This window comes from Vulpes lagopus, chromosome X, assembly GCF_018345385.1.
Source record: "Vulpes lagopus strain Blue_001 chromosome X, ASM1834538v1, whole genome shotgun sequence".
In the NCBI taxonomy this organism is placed as follows: domain Eukaryota; kingdom Metazoa; phylum Chordata; class Mammalia; order Carnivora; family Canidae; genus Vulpes; species Vulpes lagopus.
In genome coordinates this window covers 103,728,330-103,748,400 of record NC_054848.1, presented here as the reverse complement: position 1 = coordinate 103,748,400, position 20,071 = coordinate 103,728,330, and the positions used below count along the sequence as shown (strand labels likewise).

Below are 20,071 nucleotides of genomic sequence, written 5' to 3'. Positions count from 1 at the left end.
TTTCCTCTCTGGGCCTCGGTTTCCTCATTTAGCACATCATCTTGGATTAGATGGCTCTACTCTGATGTAGTGTGCAGTCATGTATCTTTCCTTCAGTAAACCGTAGAGGAGTGAAGCCTTGCTTTAGGCACGGGGCTAGATGCCGGGGATTCAGCAAGGAAAGAGGAGTTAAGGGTAAGTCTCTGCTCTGAAAAAGCTCAGCTTCCCATTCTGTAACGTTTTTGTTTTTTGTATTTTTGTTGTTGTTGTTATTTTTCTCATGATTTTCCTTCATGCTGACTTACCTTTTCAGAAAATGCCCCCGCTTCCGCTGGAGAATGGAAATTAGCAAAGAGAGAAGGAGAAGGTCCAATTTGAGCCTTTGCTATTTTAGGGGAGGTTGAAATTACCAGCCAAAGTGGAGTGATGTGCTCACTGGAGTGACCTCCGTTCCCCAAGACAGGAGAAACCCCAGGTCTTCTGCTTGTGAAGTGGCTCGAGCTCTTAGGCGTGAGGCATTATTACATAAATTCAAGCTCGCTGCCTATCCTTAGTACCCTGAGTTGCCTGAAGGGGGGAATGGCACTGCCTGCGTGTGCAGCCCGAGCGCTCGGGCCGCCGCTGCAACCGGAGCGAGGAGCGCCCGCCCGCACCACCTGTCCCCGCCGGCATTCCAGAGTAGAGGCCGAATTGGCAGGGAGCCGGCCTGGATCAGTCGCCGCCTCAGTCCGCGCGGGCCCTCCTAGGGGTGTGTCTCGCGGCTTCAACTCCCAGCCGCTCCTGGACGAGCCCCTAAAGGCGTCTTCCTCCCCGGCGGGAGCCGCGCGCACCCCTCTCTTCGCGCTGCTGCCCCGAGGCCGCCGCAGGCGGATGCACGACCTCAGGAGACGCTGGGACCTGGGCTCCCTCTGCCGGGCCCTGCTCACTCGGGGCCTGGCCGCCCTGGGCCATTCGCTGAAGCACGTGCTCGGTGCGATCTTCTCCAAGATTTTCGGCCCCCTAGCCAGGTACGTTTTAGGCGAAAGAGGGACTCGCGCTCCCGGGCCGGGGCGCACAGGAGCCGTGCGGGGAGGGAAGGCAGCCGCGAGGGGGAGGAAAAGGCGCAAAGTTCCAGCTGGCCGGTGGCGGCTGGGCTCGGGGGCTCCGGAGGGGCGCGGCGCGCGTTTGGCCACGCTGCGGCTCCCTTCCCCCGGTTCCGCCGGCACCGGCAGCGCAGCGTCTCCGCTCTCTAGTCCGGCTGCCGGCGGACTCGTCCCCCCGGGGGAACTCCAAACGCCCGGCTCGGAGCTCCCTCGAGGCGGCCTCCAAGGTGGGCAACTGGGCGCAGGCAAGAGCAGGGCTTCAGGGCGCAAGGGGAGGGACCCCGCGAGTCGGGCAGGCGGGGAGGCGGCGGCACGCGCGCCCAGGGGATTGGGGGCACGAGCGCCGGGGGGGGGGGTGTCCGGTGGGCGAAGCAGGATGAGGATGGGAACCACCGAGAGTGGAGCGAGACGTGCGGGGGCTCGGACCCGCGGTGTTAGTTGGGGAGTGGGGCGACCGGGCCGGGCGGCGTCCGGTAGGTAAGAAACCCCGCGACGCAGCTCTGGAGAGCTCCAGCGGGTGGAGAGGGCAGGCGGCCAGCGGGAAAAAGTCGGGGGGAGGGGGGTGTGCGGCAGGAGCCACAGCGCTGAGCCTGCCGGGAAGGAAGGAAGCGGGGAAGGGCGCCGCCGCCGCCGCGGAGTACTCGGTGTGGAGGGGAGGGAGGAAAGGGGCGCAACGGCGGCGCCGGGGGGAGGGGGGGGGGCGCACGGCGAGCGCGGGCTGAGCTGCGGGATTGACGTAACGAGCTTGGGTTTCCCCCAGCGTCGGGAACATGGATGAGAAATCCAACAAGCTGCTGCTGGCTTTGGTGATGCTCTTCCTATTTGCGGTGATCGTCCTCCAGTACGTGTGCCCCGGCACAGAATGCCAGCTCCTCCGCCTGCAGGCGTTCAGCTCCCCGATGCCGGACCCATACCGCTCGGAGGATGAAAGCTCCGCCAGGTTCGTGCCCCGTTACAATTTCAGCCGCGGCGACCTCCTGCGCAAGGTAGACTTCGACATCAAGGGCGATGACCTGATCGTGTTCCTGCACATTCAGAAGACCGGAGGCACCACTTTCGGCCGCCACCTGGTGCGCAACATCCAGCTGGAACAACCGTGCGAGTGCCGCGTGGGTCAGAAGAAATGCACTTGCCACCGGCCGGGTAAGCGGGAGACCTGGCTCTTCTCCAGGTTCTCCACGGGCTGGAGCTGCGGGCTGCACGCCGACTGGACCGAGCTCACCAGCTGCGTGCCCGCCGTGGTGGACGGCAAGCGCGACGCCAGACTGAGACCGTCCAGGTGAGTGCACGCCCGCGGCCGAGCGAGGCCCTGGAGCGCGGGAGCCGACCTGGGCCTGGGCGGGCGGAGGGCGGGGGCGGAGGTCGCGGCTGGCCGCTGCCGGCGCCCCGGTGCGCACCTCCCGGCCAGGCGGGCGCGCCGGGACTAAGCGGGAGCCAGACTCCTTGGCGCGCGCGCTCACGGCGCCCTGGCGGCCGCGGGAAGCCTGTCCGCTGCGGCCCGGGACGGCTCGGCTGTCCGTCGGCGGGTTGGCCTGTGAGTGCCGGTGAGTGGCCGCGGCTTGGGAGTGCGTGCGGTGGGGAGCGGCCGGGAGGTCCGGAACGAGCGCCCCCCGGCCGCTGCAGGAACAGGGTACCGCACGGGGACTCCGCACTGCAGCGCCGGCAAGAACCCTGAGTCCCTCTTGTCTTCTCTCTTCTTTTCTCTGCATCCCGCTTCCGAAGCCTTCTTTCTGCCCTCTCTTCCCTTTCCCGCTCCCGCATTCTCCCCCATCCTTTTCTCACTTCCTCTATTTGCCGTCCTCTTTTTCTCTTGCTCCTGATCTTGTGGGCTCCTGGCCGCTCCCTCTTGCCTTCTTCTTTCTCTCACTTTGCCCCTCATTCTTTCTCTTTTGCCCTTTCTGATTTTTCTCTTTTTTGCTTCACTTTTGCCACTGCCCTCCTTTCTCTCCTCTGGCTCTGCTCTCCCTGGGCGAGCGGCAAGTCCCCTCTGCCCCTGTTTGGGGACACCTGGAGAGACCTTGTAGTACCCAGTTTGCGCCCTCCACTACTGGCTGCACTCCAGGCATCTGCCGCGCTTTGCGAGTGCGAGGGACACCCTGCGTGCCAAAGGGGGAGCTGGGACGCTGCCCTGACCCCATGTAGGGTTCGGTCTTGAAAAACCTCTCCAGATGTACAAAAGCTGAGCTCCAGCATGCGGGGCTGGCAGCCCACGCGCCGGGAACCCGGGGCCAATGCGGGAAATAGTGATTTATGAAGAGCCTGTAGCCGGTTGGTTTCAAAGCTATGGCATTTCCTTCATCCAGCCGCAATGCCCCGTTGCTGGAGGTCACGGAGTGCCGTAAAAGGGGGAGGGGGAGAAGAGCCTGTTGGGCTCCCATTATGCCACTGTCCCTAAAACAAATCTGGGGGACACCTGTGTGTCTCATTGGTTGAATGTCTGCCTTTGGTTCAGGGCGTGATTTCGGGGTCCTGGGATTGAGTCCCTCATTGGAGTCCCCATGGTGAGCCTGCTGCTCCCTCTGCCTATGTCTCTGCCTCTCTTTGTGGGTCTCTCATGAATAAATAAAGAAAATCTTAAAAAAATAAAACAAATCTGGACCGGGGCAGGGAGTTCAGGCAATGGCCTGATTAAGTCCAATTGCCCCGCAGGGCCTCTCTGGCCAGGGTCTTTGGGCTGGCAAGGGCAGGGATGTGCTCCCTGCCTCCCCTTCAGGTGACCACAGGGGCCCTGGAGTTTGCTGTTTACAGCAGCTACTTACCTGGATGGGCTCCCAATTCCCACCCCCACCCCCAGGCAGGGTACTCTGTGCCTTGAAGTAGGAGGTGCTTTGCAGAGGCTCCTGGAATGTGAGACCCAGTGCAGTTTCTTCTTTCTAGACCAGGCAAATGGAGCCCTCTGACTCTCCCTGGTCACCACTGAAATTTGAAGAGACATCCCGGCTCACTCTCCTTTCTCCTGGCTTCGCAGTATTTTTTCCTGAATGCTGGGATTCTGGCAGAATCTGTTGAACTTTCACTGCCTTTACAGCCCTAACAGATTTCTTTTTTCCATCTGAAGAGAATCTTCGCTCCAGGAAGGTTGCCACCTCAGTCCATTGTAAGAATTGTAGAAGTCATTGTCATCATAAGATACTGGTGTTTAGGAAGATCCCAAACAATTCAGCAATATTGAAAACAATCTCACTTGCTGACGGAGCTTGTAGGTGTAGTGAGGGATGGTTATATTTTTCTTTTTAAAAAAAGCTCTTTAGAGCAAAAATAGAAACCCACAGCCATGACTGTGCTGGTGAAGTAAAAATGAGATGTTGGCCACTGTGGAAGTCATGGCCATGTCTAGAGCCCCACAGGGCACATGTGCCTTTTCAAATCCTTCTGGACATGTAGGTCAGAGTGTGACACAGTCTCTAAACACACCTTATAAATGTGGCCCAGATTATGTATTTGGTGGCCACTATTCTCTGGCAGACCCCTTCAGAAATGTTCCATAAAATAATCAAGACCCCTCAAGTGGAGGTTCATCCTCTTAGATTGTCCCAAATTGAAGCAACATTATCTGACACGAAATGAGATTTTACTTGGTCATAAAAGGGTGATACCACAGTGCCATCTAGTCTAATCAAAGAAGAACCACTTTTTAAACAGTTAATGGATCTTACACCATTCGCACAAATTTAAAAAAAAATTGCTAGAGAAACATTGCTACCCCGAGTTTATCTGTTTATTTCATTAATTTCTGCCCACCTCCAGAAATCTTCATCTTGAAGAATAGTGGTAGCTTGAGGGTTCCAGAATTTCCCCAGGGTGCTGATACATCCCTGCCTTCAGAAGGACCAGTTCAGTGAGTTCTGATAATCTAGAAGAGAGAGGATATACATTAAGTGTATGTGAGTTAGAATGTGTGCGAGAGCGTGTGTGGTGAAAATGTAGATGCAGGGGCAGCGGTGATACGTGGGGTGAGGAGTTGGTCTCAGGAGATGAGAGTCAGCCATGCAGGGTTCCCGTGTGGAGTGGCCTACCATGCCAGCTGGTGGTCTGTGTGTTCTGCTGAACTGGGGGGAATAGTGGGCTCTGTCTCTTTGGCCAGGGAGTTGTGACACCTGGGCCTTCACTGCAGGCCAGCCACAAACCAGCTATGTGACCTTGGACTGGAGCTATCCAAGCCTTGTACGTATGGAGAGTGCGTTCCAGTTGCTGATGAGCTTTCACATCCCCTTATGTCTGCTATTTCACCATAAACTTGCAGTATCTTTGGGGAGAGGGAGGAAAGAACAAAAGTATCCCCATTTATCAGATGAGAGCAAAGGTGCTGACGGACTTTGCCAAGGTCATGGAGCTCTGGGGTGGCCCAATGGAAATCATATTGCAGTTCTGTCTGCTCTGTTGACGGCACCTTGATGCACAGGGTACTGACATGAGTACCGTGAGGCATTTCATGTTAGTAATGCCCACAAAGTGAACACTGGATTAATGGGAACTGATAGTGTTACCACCTGCATGGTCACTGGGTTCAGTAATGTTACACGGGTGAGTTGGGACATAGGATAGGACCAGGGTTGCCACGGCCCCGGGGAGAACAGATTTCTGGCACCCTGAGGCTTTCTGTGCTCTGTGAGTGGAGGAGTCTCCTGGCTAGGTTGCAGAAAGGCCTCTCACTGCCATGTTGGAAATCACTCCAAAGCCATGCAGAATGGCAGGACACTTGGGGACCTGGTGAATAAGCAACGGGAGGAGTGCTGAGTAGCAACAGGGGCTACCTTCTGACTCACAGCCATCTATCCACGTTACAGGGGGTATGAGAGGCCTTGCGGCTGCAAGCCAAGACCCTGAATCCTGCTCCCAGTGCTACTTTTGTCATGCTTCCCTGCCTCAGAGGATGGCAGAGTGCTCGGGTGATATATAGCTGCTGAATAGAAATGACTACGAGCACGTTGCCTGGCAAGGACAAAGACAGAGAATGCTTGGCTGGCAAAAGGTTCAAGTTGTTTATTGAGAATAATATTTCTTAAAAAAAAGAAAAGAAGAAGAAACTAGAAATTGCATTTCATGCATCTGTCTGCCAATATGTTGTTTGGGGTCAGAGACAGGTCCTGCTCATTCTAGAATTTCTAAGACCATTTTTCAAAATGTATCAAAACATTCTTGCTTACCAGCTGTTAAAACTCCCAAATTCTGCAAGCTTTTCTAAGGCCAAATTCCTTCTGTTTGTAGCCAACTCCAGAGCACCACTTGGTCTGTGGGAGGAATTCCGAATTGGGCACAGGGAACGTGTGCTGGCCTCATTTTTCTTTGCCAGGTACCGTGCTGGCTGGCATGCACAGGGCAGCTGGAGGGTGCGGGGGCACAGACCAAGTTCTGTAGCTGTACTAGTCAAAGAATCTGATTGTGAGGGTCCTGTTGCATCCTAGACTTGTAGGGTCTCTACATTTTCCAGCAGCCATACGGAAGAATAATTAATTGTCATCTAAAATCCAGTTACTAAAAGGCATTTATATGAAGAAAAGCTCTATATTTTCTTTCCCTTTCTTTTAAAAAGGTGGCTCTATCTTGAACGAGCTGTGTCTTCACAGGAACTCTGTGGCGCCTGTGCCCACTCATGCCTCATGTGTCCATGCTCCGATTCCTTGTCTCGGATTTGGCAGTGAGGCAGCATGACAGGCCGGACTTGCAGCGATGATGCTCTGTGGCCCTCCAGGCTTTAGAACCACCCCCCCTGGCTCTCACAGGGGCAGCACCATAGCCCAGTGTGCACTTCTTCAGCTGCCTTTGAGAGGAGCTGCTGTATTCTCCCACCTGTTTCACAGGAGAAGGGAAAAAACCCCCATCACATCTGTTAAACTTGAGCATAATTCATTAGCACGGTTGCATGGATCCAGGGTCCTGGGATCAAGCCCTGCGATCCCTGAACAATGGGGAGTCTGCTACTCTCTTTCCCTCTGCCCCCCCCCCATGCTCTCTCTCTCTCCCTCGTTCTCTCTCTCTCTTCCTCTCAAATAAATAAATAAAAATTTAAAAAGCCCCTCTCAGTTCTCAGGGTAGTATAAAAAGGCTCTTCAAAATTAGCATTTCTCAATAGTAATTTTAGAGCTGTGGTGTTATTTGGCAAGAAGAATGTCAGAGCTTGTCTTTTATAGATATCTGTCGTCAACTTTGGTAGTATGAAATGACATTAAAGATTAGTCATCTTTTCCATCGTTATTCATTAAACAAAATTTTGTGAAACTGCCCATTATCTTCCAGGGAAGGCACGTCATTCTTGCTCTCTCAGAGCTTACAGCAGAACAAAATAACTCGGTATTTTAGTTGTTTAATAAAGGAGACGAATTTTGTTTGGAAATTATTTGAATATCAAGAATGTCTTTAGAATGTCACACCTTTAAAGGGATATAGTAAAACATAGAGAAAAGTCCATCTGTTTATGTGGAAGTTGTGTCTAATCAGCAAACTCTGGAGTATCATGACCTCTGCACAGTGCTAGCAGTTGGGAGAGATTAGAGCCATGACAAAGCCAGAAAAGCAAATGTGTCACCATCTTCAGCCTCAAGTCTATAAAGATTAGAGGGCAAAGTGCAGAACTGTGGATCAGAGTGGGGGTGGGGGGTGCTTGTGATTTTGGGGCAGGTCCATCCCCCCTCTGAAGAATGGGAGATTTAACCAAGATGTTTTCTCAGGCCAGAAGGAACAGGCCAGAAAAAGGAGAGATGTATTCAGGAAGACATCTGGGAATGTGTGGGTTGTATTTTAGAAGAACAGAGGCATTGCAGGTGAGAATGGCATCCTCTTGGCATCGTTGAGGTTCAGCGTCCTCACCTAGCCAGGGCTGGCCAGAACTGAGAAGGTCATGGTTGGGGAAGGGTGAGGGAGGGAGGTAGATGGGGTGAGACCTCATGGTCGAGGTCCTGGAATGGCAATAAGGAAGGTGAATCCCAGTGAGTGGGAGAAGCATATGGATGGGAGGAATGTATAAAATATGAAAGGAGATGAAGTCTGGAGTCCAGTTGAATGCACCTCCTGATTTCTAGTGTGGAGTGGAGATGGTATCAGCGACCAAATCAGAGAGGTCGAGAAGGAGATCTAGTTTGTGTGGGGAGGGCACTGTATGAAAGGGATGTGACTGGTCTCTGTTGCCTGGACATGTGGTGGCCAGGGCTCGAAGGGAGGGGAAAAACACTCTGGGGCAGATTAGGGCTTAGTTGTATATGTGGGAGTCTTTGAACCCAGTTAATCTGCTTTAACAATTGGCATTATTATTTAAATGATAGCTGCAATTCACACGTGGGACTCAGCCAAGGAGAAGGATGTTTGAATAGAGGAAAAGATAGACAGTTATGATTACATAAAAATGAGAACTGTTCATCTGTCAAAAAGTAGCCAAAATGAAAAGGCATATGTCAAACTAATGACAATAGGCACGACAAATAAAACAGACAAAATGATGACATCCTTTCTGTAGAAGGTAGTGCTACAAATTGATGAGAAAAACAAAGGATATGACCAGACAAGTTTCATCATGGGATTCACAACGACTTTATAGACAAGGAAAACCCATCTAGTCCCACTGCTACTAGAGGAATGCAACTTTAAGTCATTAAGTGTAAGAAAACCTTTTCTGCCCGTCTAGCCCTGATTTAAAAAGGAAAACCAAAAACTAAAAAACCGTCAACATACATCACCACCACCATGAAAGAAAAAAAGCTAGTAGCCAGTGCTGATGAGAGTGTTGTAAGTCCCGTAATTCTCATACATTGCATACGTTGTAAGTGAGTGTGTAAACTTGAACAATTCTTTTGGAAATAAATTAGATAACATAAACAGAACATTAGAAATATTTTTTCTTTGACCCATTGTTTCTTTTCCGAGATTTTACTGAAAGCCATAATCCTATACATGTTTTTATTTCCTCACTCATTTATTTCTTCACTTTTTAATTCAACAAATATTTACTGAGTGTCCCTTATCAATGTACTATGTGCTGGGGACACTGTTGTGGTACCTGCCTTCATGGAGTGGGAAAGATAGACATGAAACAAACAGTTAATGACTTGAAATAGTGAGAAATGCCATGGGGTGGGATATAGGGTGATTTAACGGTACAAGCAGGCTAGCTGGAGTTCTTTATAAGTGCAACAAATTGAAAAAATGTGGACATCCACGTAGAGGAGAATGGTTCAAGGAATCTCAGTGCATCCACTTGAAGGACTATTACAAAATCATTTAAATGCCCTTTCAGGGAGTATGGAAAATTGCTAGTGATTTAAAGCTAAGGGAAAAAGAGAGAGACAATTATGAACACAGTGTAACTATAACTATGTTATAGAGAGGGAGTGGGGAGAGTGAGACACATACACACACACATAACATCTTCCCATTCCTCCAAATCTTAGCATGAAAGAAAGATACCAGGATATTAGTAGATCAGTTAGTGATTTATTCTTATTATGCTTCTCTGAAGGTTTTGCATTTCCTTTATGAGTATGCACTGCTTTTTAAAAATATTTTATTTATTTATTCATGAGAGACACAGAGAGAGAGGCAGAGACAGGAAGAGGGAGAAGCAGGCTCCATGCAGGGAGCCCAATGTGGGACTCGATCCCAGGGCTCCAGGATCATGCCCTGGGCCGAAGGCAGGCGCCAAACCGCTGAGCCACCCAGGGATCCCCTGCACTGCTTTTATAATAAAAGTCAACACTAACAGTTTTTAAAATGATGTCGTTTCATGGCTGTGATAAATTATACTCATGTCCACTTTTTGGTTCCTGAAGACCATGGCTGGCTATTTCCTTAGCCTCTTGATATCCAAGAAGTTCTTTTAATTTTTTTAAAATTTATTTATTTGCAAGAGGGAGAGCATGAGCACAGGGAGAGGAAGAGAAGTGGGAGAAAGGGAGGAGCAGGGACAAGCAGACTCCATGCTAAGTGGGGATCCTGAGGTGGGGCTCGATTCCAGGACCCTGAGATCATGACCTGAGCTGGTTAGCCGCTTAACCGACTGAGCCCCCAGGCGCCCCAGTATCTGGGGAGTTCTTATTGAGGAAAACAAAGTAAACTCTCAGCTAAATAAACTCTCAGACTGAAAGGCAGAGGTGATAAGTCAGGAATCGGCTGTTGATTTTTTTTTGATGAGTGGCTGTTATCATACGCCAAAGAAACCATGGAACCCTTACACCACTCCATTATAGAGATATTTGAGTATATTGCTATCGTTTCTTCTCTGTTTAAAAGTTAAATGGAGCAGGAAATTAATAATGGTACGCAGTTGGAAATAATAAGACTTGTTCTGCTCAGCCAGACCCACGCAAGACAGCCTGGGCTTTGAATCTTCATGAGCCTCTATCCACGTGAATGGACACCAGAGCTAGTAGTCTGGATCAGAGTCAAGTCTTGGGGGCCTTTCTAAACAGCCACAACTGAGAACTTAGGTCAGTTAATGCTTGTGTTGCCCTCATCCAGGAAAGAAAGGGAGTCCACTTTACTGGGGCAGCCTCCTCACAAAGCAGTTTTCCTTCATAAGAACATAAGAGCCCCTCAATTAACTATAAATTAAATTACGCTTATTAATATATTTTCAAATTAAATTTCTAAATTATGCATTAAGTTGATTAGAACACTTCATTTCTCCACTGCTCTGGGTATCTGAGGGGCTACTTATATAGTGAGGTGCATAATCTGTCGAAACTCCATTCTAGATACCAGTTATTTTGACGGTAAAAAGAACGTGCTTCACAGTGGAAAAGCTAACAGCAACATTCTATGACAAATAAAATAAGATATTTAGTCACTGAGTTTATGGGGACAAAAGAGTATGGGTGGGATTGCTCTCTTTTCTAGTAAAGCATAATGAAGAATCCAACTAATGGTATATATCTCCTAATACAATGCCATTGTAAGCTTACAGAAATATTTGTCTAATTTTAATAAAATATTTATTGGCAAAAGAGCTTTCCCTGTTTTACTGGGTATTGGACTTCACAGATTATTATGTTGGTCTTATTGCATCCCATTTGTTATTTCTGCCGTTTTGCCTCTAAAGAACAGTGTTGAAGACTTTGACACATTTCAGAGCATTACACTAAATAAATCTGTCTTGCACATTCCACTGTGCTTTTTCTGGAATATTATAAATATTCAAATATAGGCACACTTGCAAATTCAAAATAAAATTCAATACATGCAAATTCTGCATATATTCCATATTTATAACAGCAGTAGTTATGAACTTGTTATCCTATGATATAAATGTATCAAATAGAAGCTTGGGAATTACCAATAAATATATTTTTCTGATTAAACTGTGGATTCTTTTTTAGTCACAATTTAAGTTTCAATCCTGGGATATAGTATAAGAGAATAATTTGCACTTCATTTACTCTGAATTGTTAAGAATCATGTTCTTCCCCCATGTAAATGTCTGCAAAAAGGACTTCTTATTCAGTTTGATTGCTTTTTAAATTTTACCAGCAGAGATGCCCTAGTGAGCCTAAGAGAATCGGTCTGTTTCTTGTGAAGAGTTTAGTTCTAATGAATCACTTCCATGCACTTTTCTGAAGGAATACAGAGCAATTGAAATGTGTAATGCATTGATTTACATCAAATGGATTAGGCCTGTGTGCACCATTCCTTGCATTAATTGACTTTTCCCCATAACTGTACTAATAAAGACAAGTCTTCAGTATAGTACCAGCTCCAGTTCACTGATGGAGATCATTGGACTTTTGCTAACTTCGTACAGGAGAATGACTGCTAGCAAAGAATGTTTACAAATTGACTAGGATGACCAGGTGATAGCCAGGAAACAAAGAGATACTTTAAAAAGGTCCTTTGATCTTGGCAGTCAGCTTCTCAGTTGTTATAATAAATAGAAGTTGACTAAACTCACTAGTTGAAAGACATAGATTATCATATTGGATAAGAATACAAAATCCAGCTATGTGCTGTGTATAAAAGACAAAGCTAACACATAAAGATACAGGTAGGTTTGGAATAGATATACTATGCAAATACTAACTAGAATGAAGCTGAAGTACTTAAACTGAAATCAGACAAACAGACTGTCAATACCTTTATTGAAGATAAAAAAGATCACTAAATATTGGCAAAAAGTTCCACTTTTCAGATAGCAATCCTAAACTCGTATGCACATAATATCATTTAAAAATACATAGAGCAAAAATTGACAGGGCCATTGACAAGGAGAAATTGTAAAATCTGCTAACCTCTTTCAGAAATTGACAGATGAAATGAATAAAAAAAATGGGTTAAGGATACAGAAGATTTGGTTAACAAGTTCAGTACAGTGGACCTGCACCCAATTAGAAGAATGCACATTGTCAAGCACATATGGAACGCTTGTAAAAATAGACCATATACTAAGCTGTGAAGTTAGTCTGGAAAAACTTCCGTGAGTAAATATCTTACAGTCCATACTATCTGACCATGCAGTGTTTAGTCATTGGATGTTGTAACCAGTCAGGCAGGAACAAGAGATCAGGCTCCATCTGAGTGCATGAGAGGGAACATTAGTAGTCTGATATATTTGGAAGTATTGCCAGTCCTTCAACAACCACATCAGGTTTCTTAATTGACATGCAAGATTGTAGAACTCCAAGACCTTGGCAAAGAGAAGTACTGGAAAGTGATGGTTTGACTCCGGAAGCTTGGCCTGACTTTCCCAGAAGACCTATTAATATTTGGGGGTATTTATTAAGCCAGGCCCTATGCCTGGGGCAGAGCATATATTTTCTCATTTAATCCTCAAAACAACCCTGTAAGGCAGATGTTTTAAAAACCCATTTAAAGATGAAACAACAGAGAATTGGGCCTAGATCTTCCCAGCCAGTCAATATTGGAGCTGACAATTAAAATCAGGGCACATGGCCTGTCTGATATGTTTTATTCTCTGCTAAATTTTCAGACAAATCTCCAAAAGCCTCTGCCCATTTTTTTGGCCATGTCTACTACATAAGCTAAGTAAAATAGAGACCTGTTAACTGATTTTTTTTCAAAGCATCTTTTAGAAAGTTTAGTAAAAATTACTCTTTGAGGGTGAATTCTGCAACTCCTTTTGGCCATTCTTAAATAAAGATTTAGATCTCCACCAATAAAAATAAGTAGATATCTAAGATACTGCAAATACTTTCAACACTGATTTACACAGAAGAATGATGTTTTAGGGGAAATAAAAAAAGAAAGGAGTTATGTTAGAGGAAAGACTTTTTTTCAGATAAGGAAAATGAAGACCTTGACTGTATTTTAATTTATGCCCTATGTAGACTTAAGATATGGTGCACACACTTGATAAGATTTGTAAGAGGCCAAAGCATCTTAGTCCTTCTGGAATGTTGGCACTTGGTTCATTAGCAATGTCAAGTTGCACTGTTCAGACCACGGCCTGTTTCTATAAATGACCATTGCTTTTTTTCACTGCATTTGGTCTGTGTAGACACAGCCTTTGGAGGGGAGTGTGAGTGAGTTCAGCCAGATCAGTTCATGTGGTCATGAAACATGAAAAGCCAGTCAAATAAGATACTTTTACTCAAAACCAAGTGATGAATCCTGAAGCCTGCTCTCATCTCCAGGGCCCATCATGAAGAGAGGACTGACCCCTCTCTCTCTTTTGGAAGAGGTAGCTTTGGAAAAAAGAATATGTATGGGAACCTGGGTGGCTCAGTGGTTGAGCATCTGCCTTCAGCTCAGGGCGTGATCCCAAGGTCCTGGGATTGAGTTCGGCATAGGGGTCCCCTCAGGGAGCCTGCTTCTTCCTCTGCCTAGGTCTCTGCCTCTCTCTCTCTGTGTCTCTCATGAATAAATAAATAGCATCTTAAAAAAAAAAGAAAGAAAAGAGAATATGTAAATTGGCATGGGCCTACCAGCCTGGCAGACATTAATGTGGGTGGCCAGGAAATTCAGTTGACGGTATTGGAAGAATGGTAGAGAGACGCCCACTATTACCAGAGGCCAGTGTGACCTGGAATGGTGGCCACCTTGGCAGATACCTCACAGCTGAGACTTTGCTAAGTAGAATGTTAACTGGCATGACATCCTGAAGGTTGGGAAATGGAGCTTATTTACTAGATACACTAGAGGCAAAAATACTTATGATTTTCATGATTGGTTTTGCTGAGGGTGGTACAGTATGTTCCAGGAGCATAATAGGTCAACTCCAACTCATGAAAGCAATGTTGAAATGAAGCATATTGGGGTGAATGATGCATAGTAGGTTGTTTATGAAAAATTGCTTCCATACAAATTTTCATGGATATGTAGAAACGATTTAATGCATAATAAACACACCATAAGATTAGCACAAGACAATTACTCTAGTATGTGACTATGGATCTGAAGCAAGGTATTTTTAAAAATATTTTTGCATTATTGAACAAAATGGCCTGTGCATATTTCTCCTTTTAGGTAAGGATCCATGCTTAACATCTCCCACTCTCAGTTTGTTCTCTGTGACTTGGAAGCAAAGCAAAAGATAAAAAAGATATCATTTTAGCATTAGGATAGCATTTTACAATCTTCTGGCAGCTTTTGTATTTATCACCATATGGGTGTACATTAAATCTGCATATCTCTCTCTCATTTATATGTTTATGAAGTTATAAAGATATACACATGTGCACACAAAGTAATTAAGCAAGTGATATGTGTTTGACAATGTTTGGTGACTTAATGCCAATTAGAGGGGGGTTAAAAAAAAAACCTTGCTTTTCTAATCCAATTGCTTCCATGCTTTTGGGTTTATGCACTTAAGGACAGAATCCACTTGAAGTGTGGAAATTTGCATACATGCAGCTTTGAGTGAGACTTCTATTTATTCCAGATGGCTTTGAAAAATTATTACTGAGGGCCTTAGAGACCTGGATGTCACAAGATACATTAGGAAGAGATTGAAATCACACTTGGGTTTATTATTATTATTATTATTATTATTATTATTATTTTAATTTATCAATTTGCCAACATATAGTATAACACCCAGTGCTCATCCCATCAAGTGCCCTCCTTAGTGCCCATCACCCAGTTACCCCATCACCCCAGAGGGGGTATACTTTTGACATGGGGGAGCTAAAGGTATATATGTGGCTTACCTAGACTGTTAAGTGAAGCCAAATGAGCTAAGCTGATCTCAAGGAGGGAGTCCTGTGTCGCAGGCACCTCATCTACCTCTATTGTAAGAAAGTGGTTCATGATTTTCCAGAGTTCTGCTGAATGCTAAGTTAAAGGCTGCATATAGGGTCTGCACGCATTGGACGTGAGCAGTTACACTGACAGTCTCTCCCCTTTTATTTTAATTTTAATTTAATTTTATTTTAAAGACTATTTATTTATTCATGAGAGATACAGAGGGAGAGAGGGATAGAGAGAGAGGCAGAAGCAGGCTCCATGCAGGGAGCCCGACGTGGGACTCCATCCCAGGACTCCAGGATCACTCCCTGGGCAAAAGGCAGGCTCTAACCTGCTGAGCCACCCAGGGATCCCTCTCTCCCCTTCTAAATAGTATGATTGGAATGGAATGAGCAAGACTGTGATGCTCCCCATTGAATGTCATATTTTGTTTTGCTTTTCAAGCATGGTGATGTAACCATTATTCGTTGTAGGAAGCTTATGGTTCCAGCATCTAGGGACAGAGTATGGAGTCTCAGGTTGTGACCTATGGCTGGGTCAGATTTCCATGATGACAGTAGATAAGCCAGGGACCACGAAAATCCAGCTCTTCTGATTTGCTGGGGTCTGACTCTGAGATGCAGCTCTTTCTGGTTAATGAGAGGAGCTCTTGTATGTAGTGAGCCTGGTAAAATGGAGAGATCTGAGTGCCACTAAGCCGGAGGTCTGCACAGCTATATTATTTGGCTCTTGGTCTTCGAATTTGGCTTAGTACAAGAAATACAGAGGGAAGAAGACAAACATTCTCCCACAACTTCAAGCAGGTAGAAATATTCACAAAATGATAGGAGTTCCAACTAAAATGTCAGAAGCTTAAGTTGGGTCTAAGGGAGAGAAATACCATTGGGAGAAAAAATGATAAATTATTACTATAATTAAACGACAGGTTGCCTCTTAACGATTTAGACCTCCCTCTCAAGATATAGCTTTGGGGACAATCAGTTGCACCCACATCTGCTTCAGGGCCCAAGAGGGAGGCAGTGGTGCCATGCAAATTGCCACATAGGTCTGGGGGCCACTGGTGGCTGTCAACTTGGAATTGTGGGACACCATGGTTCTGCTGGATTAAGGGTGAGAGCTGGTTTGGGGTGCCTCTCATGATTCAGCATCATTCACTCAAGATTCATCCAAGCTGTTGCTTGTACCAACAGTTCGTTCTTTTTTATTGCTGAAGAATCTTCCATGGTAAGTATGAGCCCCAGTTTGTTTAACCACTCACCTGTTGGAAGACATCTGGGCTGATTCTAGATTTTGGCTATTGCAAATAAAGCTTTTATGAACATTTGTGTATAGGCTTTTGTAGAATGATCTCTAGGATAAATGCTTAAGAATGCAACTGCTGGGTCCTTTGACAATTACTTGTTTAGTTTTATGAGAAACTGCCAAACTGTTTTTGCAGAAGGGCTATATATTTTTTCACATTCCCAGCAACTATGCATGGGTGATCCAATTTCTCCCCATCTTTGTCAGCATTTGGTATTGTCACTATTTTTTTATTTTAGCTATTCTGATAGGTGTGTAGTAATATCTCATTGTGGCTTTAATTTACCTTTCCTTGATAGCTGATGAAGTTCAGCATTCCTTCACATGCTAACTAGCCTTCTGTGTATCCTTTTTGGTGGAATGCCTGTTCATGCCATTTGCCCATTTTCTGATGGGATTCTTTTTTCTTTAACTGCTGAGTTTTGAGTATTATTTATATATTCTGTAGTCTTTTATCAGATGCATTGTTTGCAAATATTTTCTCTGTGTCCATTGCCTGCCTTTCATCTTCTTCACATGGCATTTGACAGAGCAAAATTTCTTTTTTTGAGAGAGAGAGAGCACACACATGCATGTGTGAGTGGGGAGGAGTGGGGCACAGGGAGAGGGCAAGAGAGAATCTTAAGCAGAATCCACACCTAGTGTGGAGCCCAATGTAGGGACAGAGCAAGAGGGCTTGATCTCAAGACCCTGAGGCCATGACCTGAACTGCAATCGAGAGTCGGATGCTTAAACGACTGGGCCACCCAGGGGCCCTGACACAGTAAAATTTCTGTTTTTTAAAGATTCCATTTATTCATGAGAGACACAGAGAAAGAGGCAGAGACATAGACAGAGGGAGAGGCAAGCTCCTCACAGGGAGCCCGATGTGGGACTCGATCCTGGGACCAGGATCACACCCTGAGCCAAAGGCAGACACTGAACTGCTGAGCCACCCAGGCATCCCCAAATTTTTTATTTTGATTAAGTCCAATCTATCAAATTTTCCTTTTATGGATCATGATTTGGTGTCAAGTTTGAGAATTCTTTGCCTAGCACCAGATCTTGAGATTTTTTTCCTGTATTTTTTCTAAAGGTTTTATAGTTTTAACTTTTACTTTTAAGTCTATGATACATTTCAAATTATTTTCTTAGATACAGTTCATGCATCATAATATTCACCCTTTTAAGGTACACAGTCCACTGGCTTTTACTATATTCAGTAAATTGTAAGACTATCACCGGTGGCAAATTCTACCCATTAGCAGTCACTGTCTGTTGTTTCCACCCCCTAGCCACCTTATGGGTGTGAAATGTAACCTTATTCTGGTTTTGATTTGCATTTTCCTCAAAGGTTATGATGTTGAGCATCTTTTCATGTGGTATTGCCCATTTGAATGTCTGTTTTGGAGAAATGTCTATTCAGGTCTTTGCCATTAAACAAAAAAAAAATTTTTTTTTGGTGGGCAGCCCGGGTGGCTCAGTGATTTAGTGCTGCCTTCAGCCCAGGGCGTAATCCTGGAGATCTGGGATGGAGTCCCGCATTGGGCTCCCTGCAGGGAGCCTGCTTCTCACTCTGCCTGTGTCTCTGCCTCTCTGCCTCTCTCTCTCTCTCTCTCTCTCTCTCTCTCTGTGTCTCATGAATACATAAATAAAATCTTAACAAATTTTTTTTTTTTTTTGCTCATTAGTATTGAGTTAGGTGTTCTTTATAGATTCTAGATACAGGTCTCCTTTCAGATTTATTTATTGCAAATATTTTCCTCTCATTCAGTGAGTTGTCTCTTTGCTCTCTTCATCATGTTCCTTGAAGCACAAAAGTTTTAAATTTTCACGAAATCCAATTTAACTGTTCTTTGTTTTGTCTCTTATGAAGGCTTTGCCTAACCTGAGACCACAAAGATTTACCCTTATATTTTCTTCTGAAAGTCTTATAGTTTTATGTCTATAGTAAGGTCCATGAGCTATTTTGAATTAATTTTGTGCATATTGTAAGAAGGGGGCCCAACTTCATTCTTCTTCATGTGGATATCAGTTGTCCCACTATCATTCATTGAAGACTTTTTTTTTCTTTATTGAATCACCTTGGTACTTTTGTTGAAAATCATTGACCATCAGTGTATGGATTCATTTTTGGATTTTTTAAAAAGATTTTATTTATTTATTCATGAGAGACACACACAGAGAGAGAGGGAGAGAGAAAGAGAGAGAGGCAGAGAGACACAGGTAGAGGGAGAAATAGGCTCCATGCAGGGAGCCTGACGTGGGACTCAATCCTGGGTTTCCAGGATCACACCCGGGACTGCTAAACCGCTGAGCCACCTGGGCTGCCCATCATTTTTGGATTCTTAATTCTATTTCATTCATCTATAGATTAGTCATTTTAAAAAAGATTTTAAGTAATCTCTACACCAACGTGGGGCTCGAATTTTACAACCCCGAGATCAAGAGTCTCATGCTCCACTGACTTAGCCAGCCAGACACTGCTCATTGTAGTTTTAAAGGATGGTTCTAATGTCCCCTCTTTCATTCTTGATTTTAGTAACTGAGTCTTCTGTTTTCTTGGTCAGCCTAGATTAAGATTTGTCAATTTTGTTTTTTTTTTTTTTCAAAGGACCAAGTTTTAGCTTCATTGATTTTTCCCATTCCTTTCAACTCTCAATTCCCACGGCAATCTGTAATATTTCTTTTCTTCTGCTTGCTTTGGGTTTAGTGTGCTTTTTCTTTTCCAGTGTCTTGTGGTCGAAAATTAAGTTATTGATTGAGATCTTTCTCATTTTTTTTTACATTCACAGCTATAAAATATTCTCTAAGAACTGCTTTGGTTGCATCCTGTAAGTTTTGCTATGTTTTGTCTTATTTTAATTTATCTCAAAGATTTCCTAATTTCCCTTGTGCTTCTTCTTTGGACTATTGTTTATTTAAGAGTGCATTGTCTGATTCCCACATATTTATGAATTTCCCAAATATCCTTTTTAAATGATTTATAATTTCATTCACTGTAGTCAGAGAACATACACTACATGATTCAGCCTTTTAAAATATATTGAGAAGTGTTTTATGGTGTGTATGAGAGACAATGTACTTAGATGACTGCTATGTCTTGGTTTTTTGTACTGCTCAAGACTTCTGTGTCTTTATTGATGTTTTTCTACTTATTCCAGCCATTATTGAAATTGGGGCATTGAAGTCTCCAGCTATCATTATTGAATTTTCTATTTCTCTTTCTAAATCTTTGTTTCTTTTAAAGATTATATCTTTATCTATCTATCTATCTATCTATCTATCTATCTATCTATCTATCTATCATCTATCTCTCATCATCTATAGAGAGAGAGAGAGCACAAGTGCACAAGCACGGGGAGAGGCAGAAAGAGAGAAAGAATCTCAAGCAGACTCTGTACTGAGCATAGAGCCTGACATGGGGGTCGATCTCACGACCCTGAGATCATGACCTGAGCTGAAATCCGGAATCAGATGTTTAACTGACTGAGCCACCTGGGCACCTCTCTCTAATTCTGTCAGTTTTTGCTTCATGTGTTTTTAGGCTCTGTTATCAATTGCATGTATATTTATGATTGTTATGTTTTCCTGATGTGTTGTTC

General features: G+C 45.0%; 1 protein-coding gene across 2 annotated transcripts in view; it reads left to right on the top strand.

The window, feature by feature from the left end:
• Nucleotides 1-558: 558 nt before the first annotated feature.
• Nucleotides 559-20,071, top strand: part of HS6ST2 (heparan sulfate 6-O-sulfotransferase 2) — a 289,661-nt gene continuing 270,148 nt past the window's right edge. For both annotated transcript variants that reach the window (XM_041740071.1, XM_041740070.1), the window contains exons 1-2: nt 559-986; nt 1,822-2,340. In XM_041740071.1, the coding sequence (XP_041596005.1) occupies nt 559-986; nt 1,822-2,340 (947 nt within the window). The remainder of the gene's footprint in view (nt 987-1,821; nt 2,341-20,071) is intronic.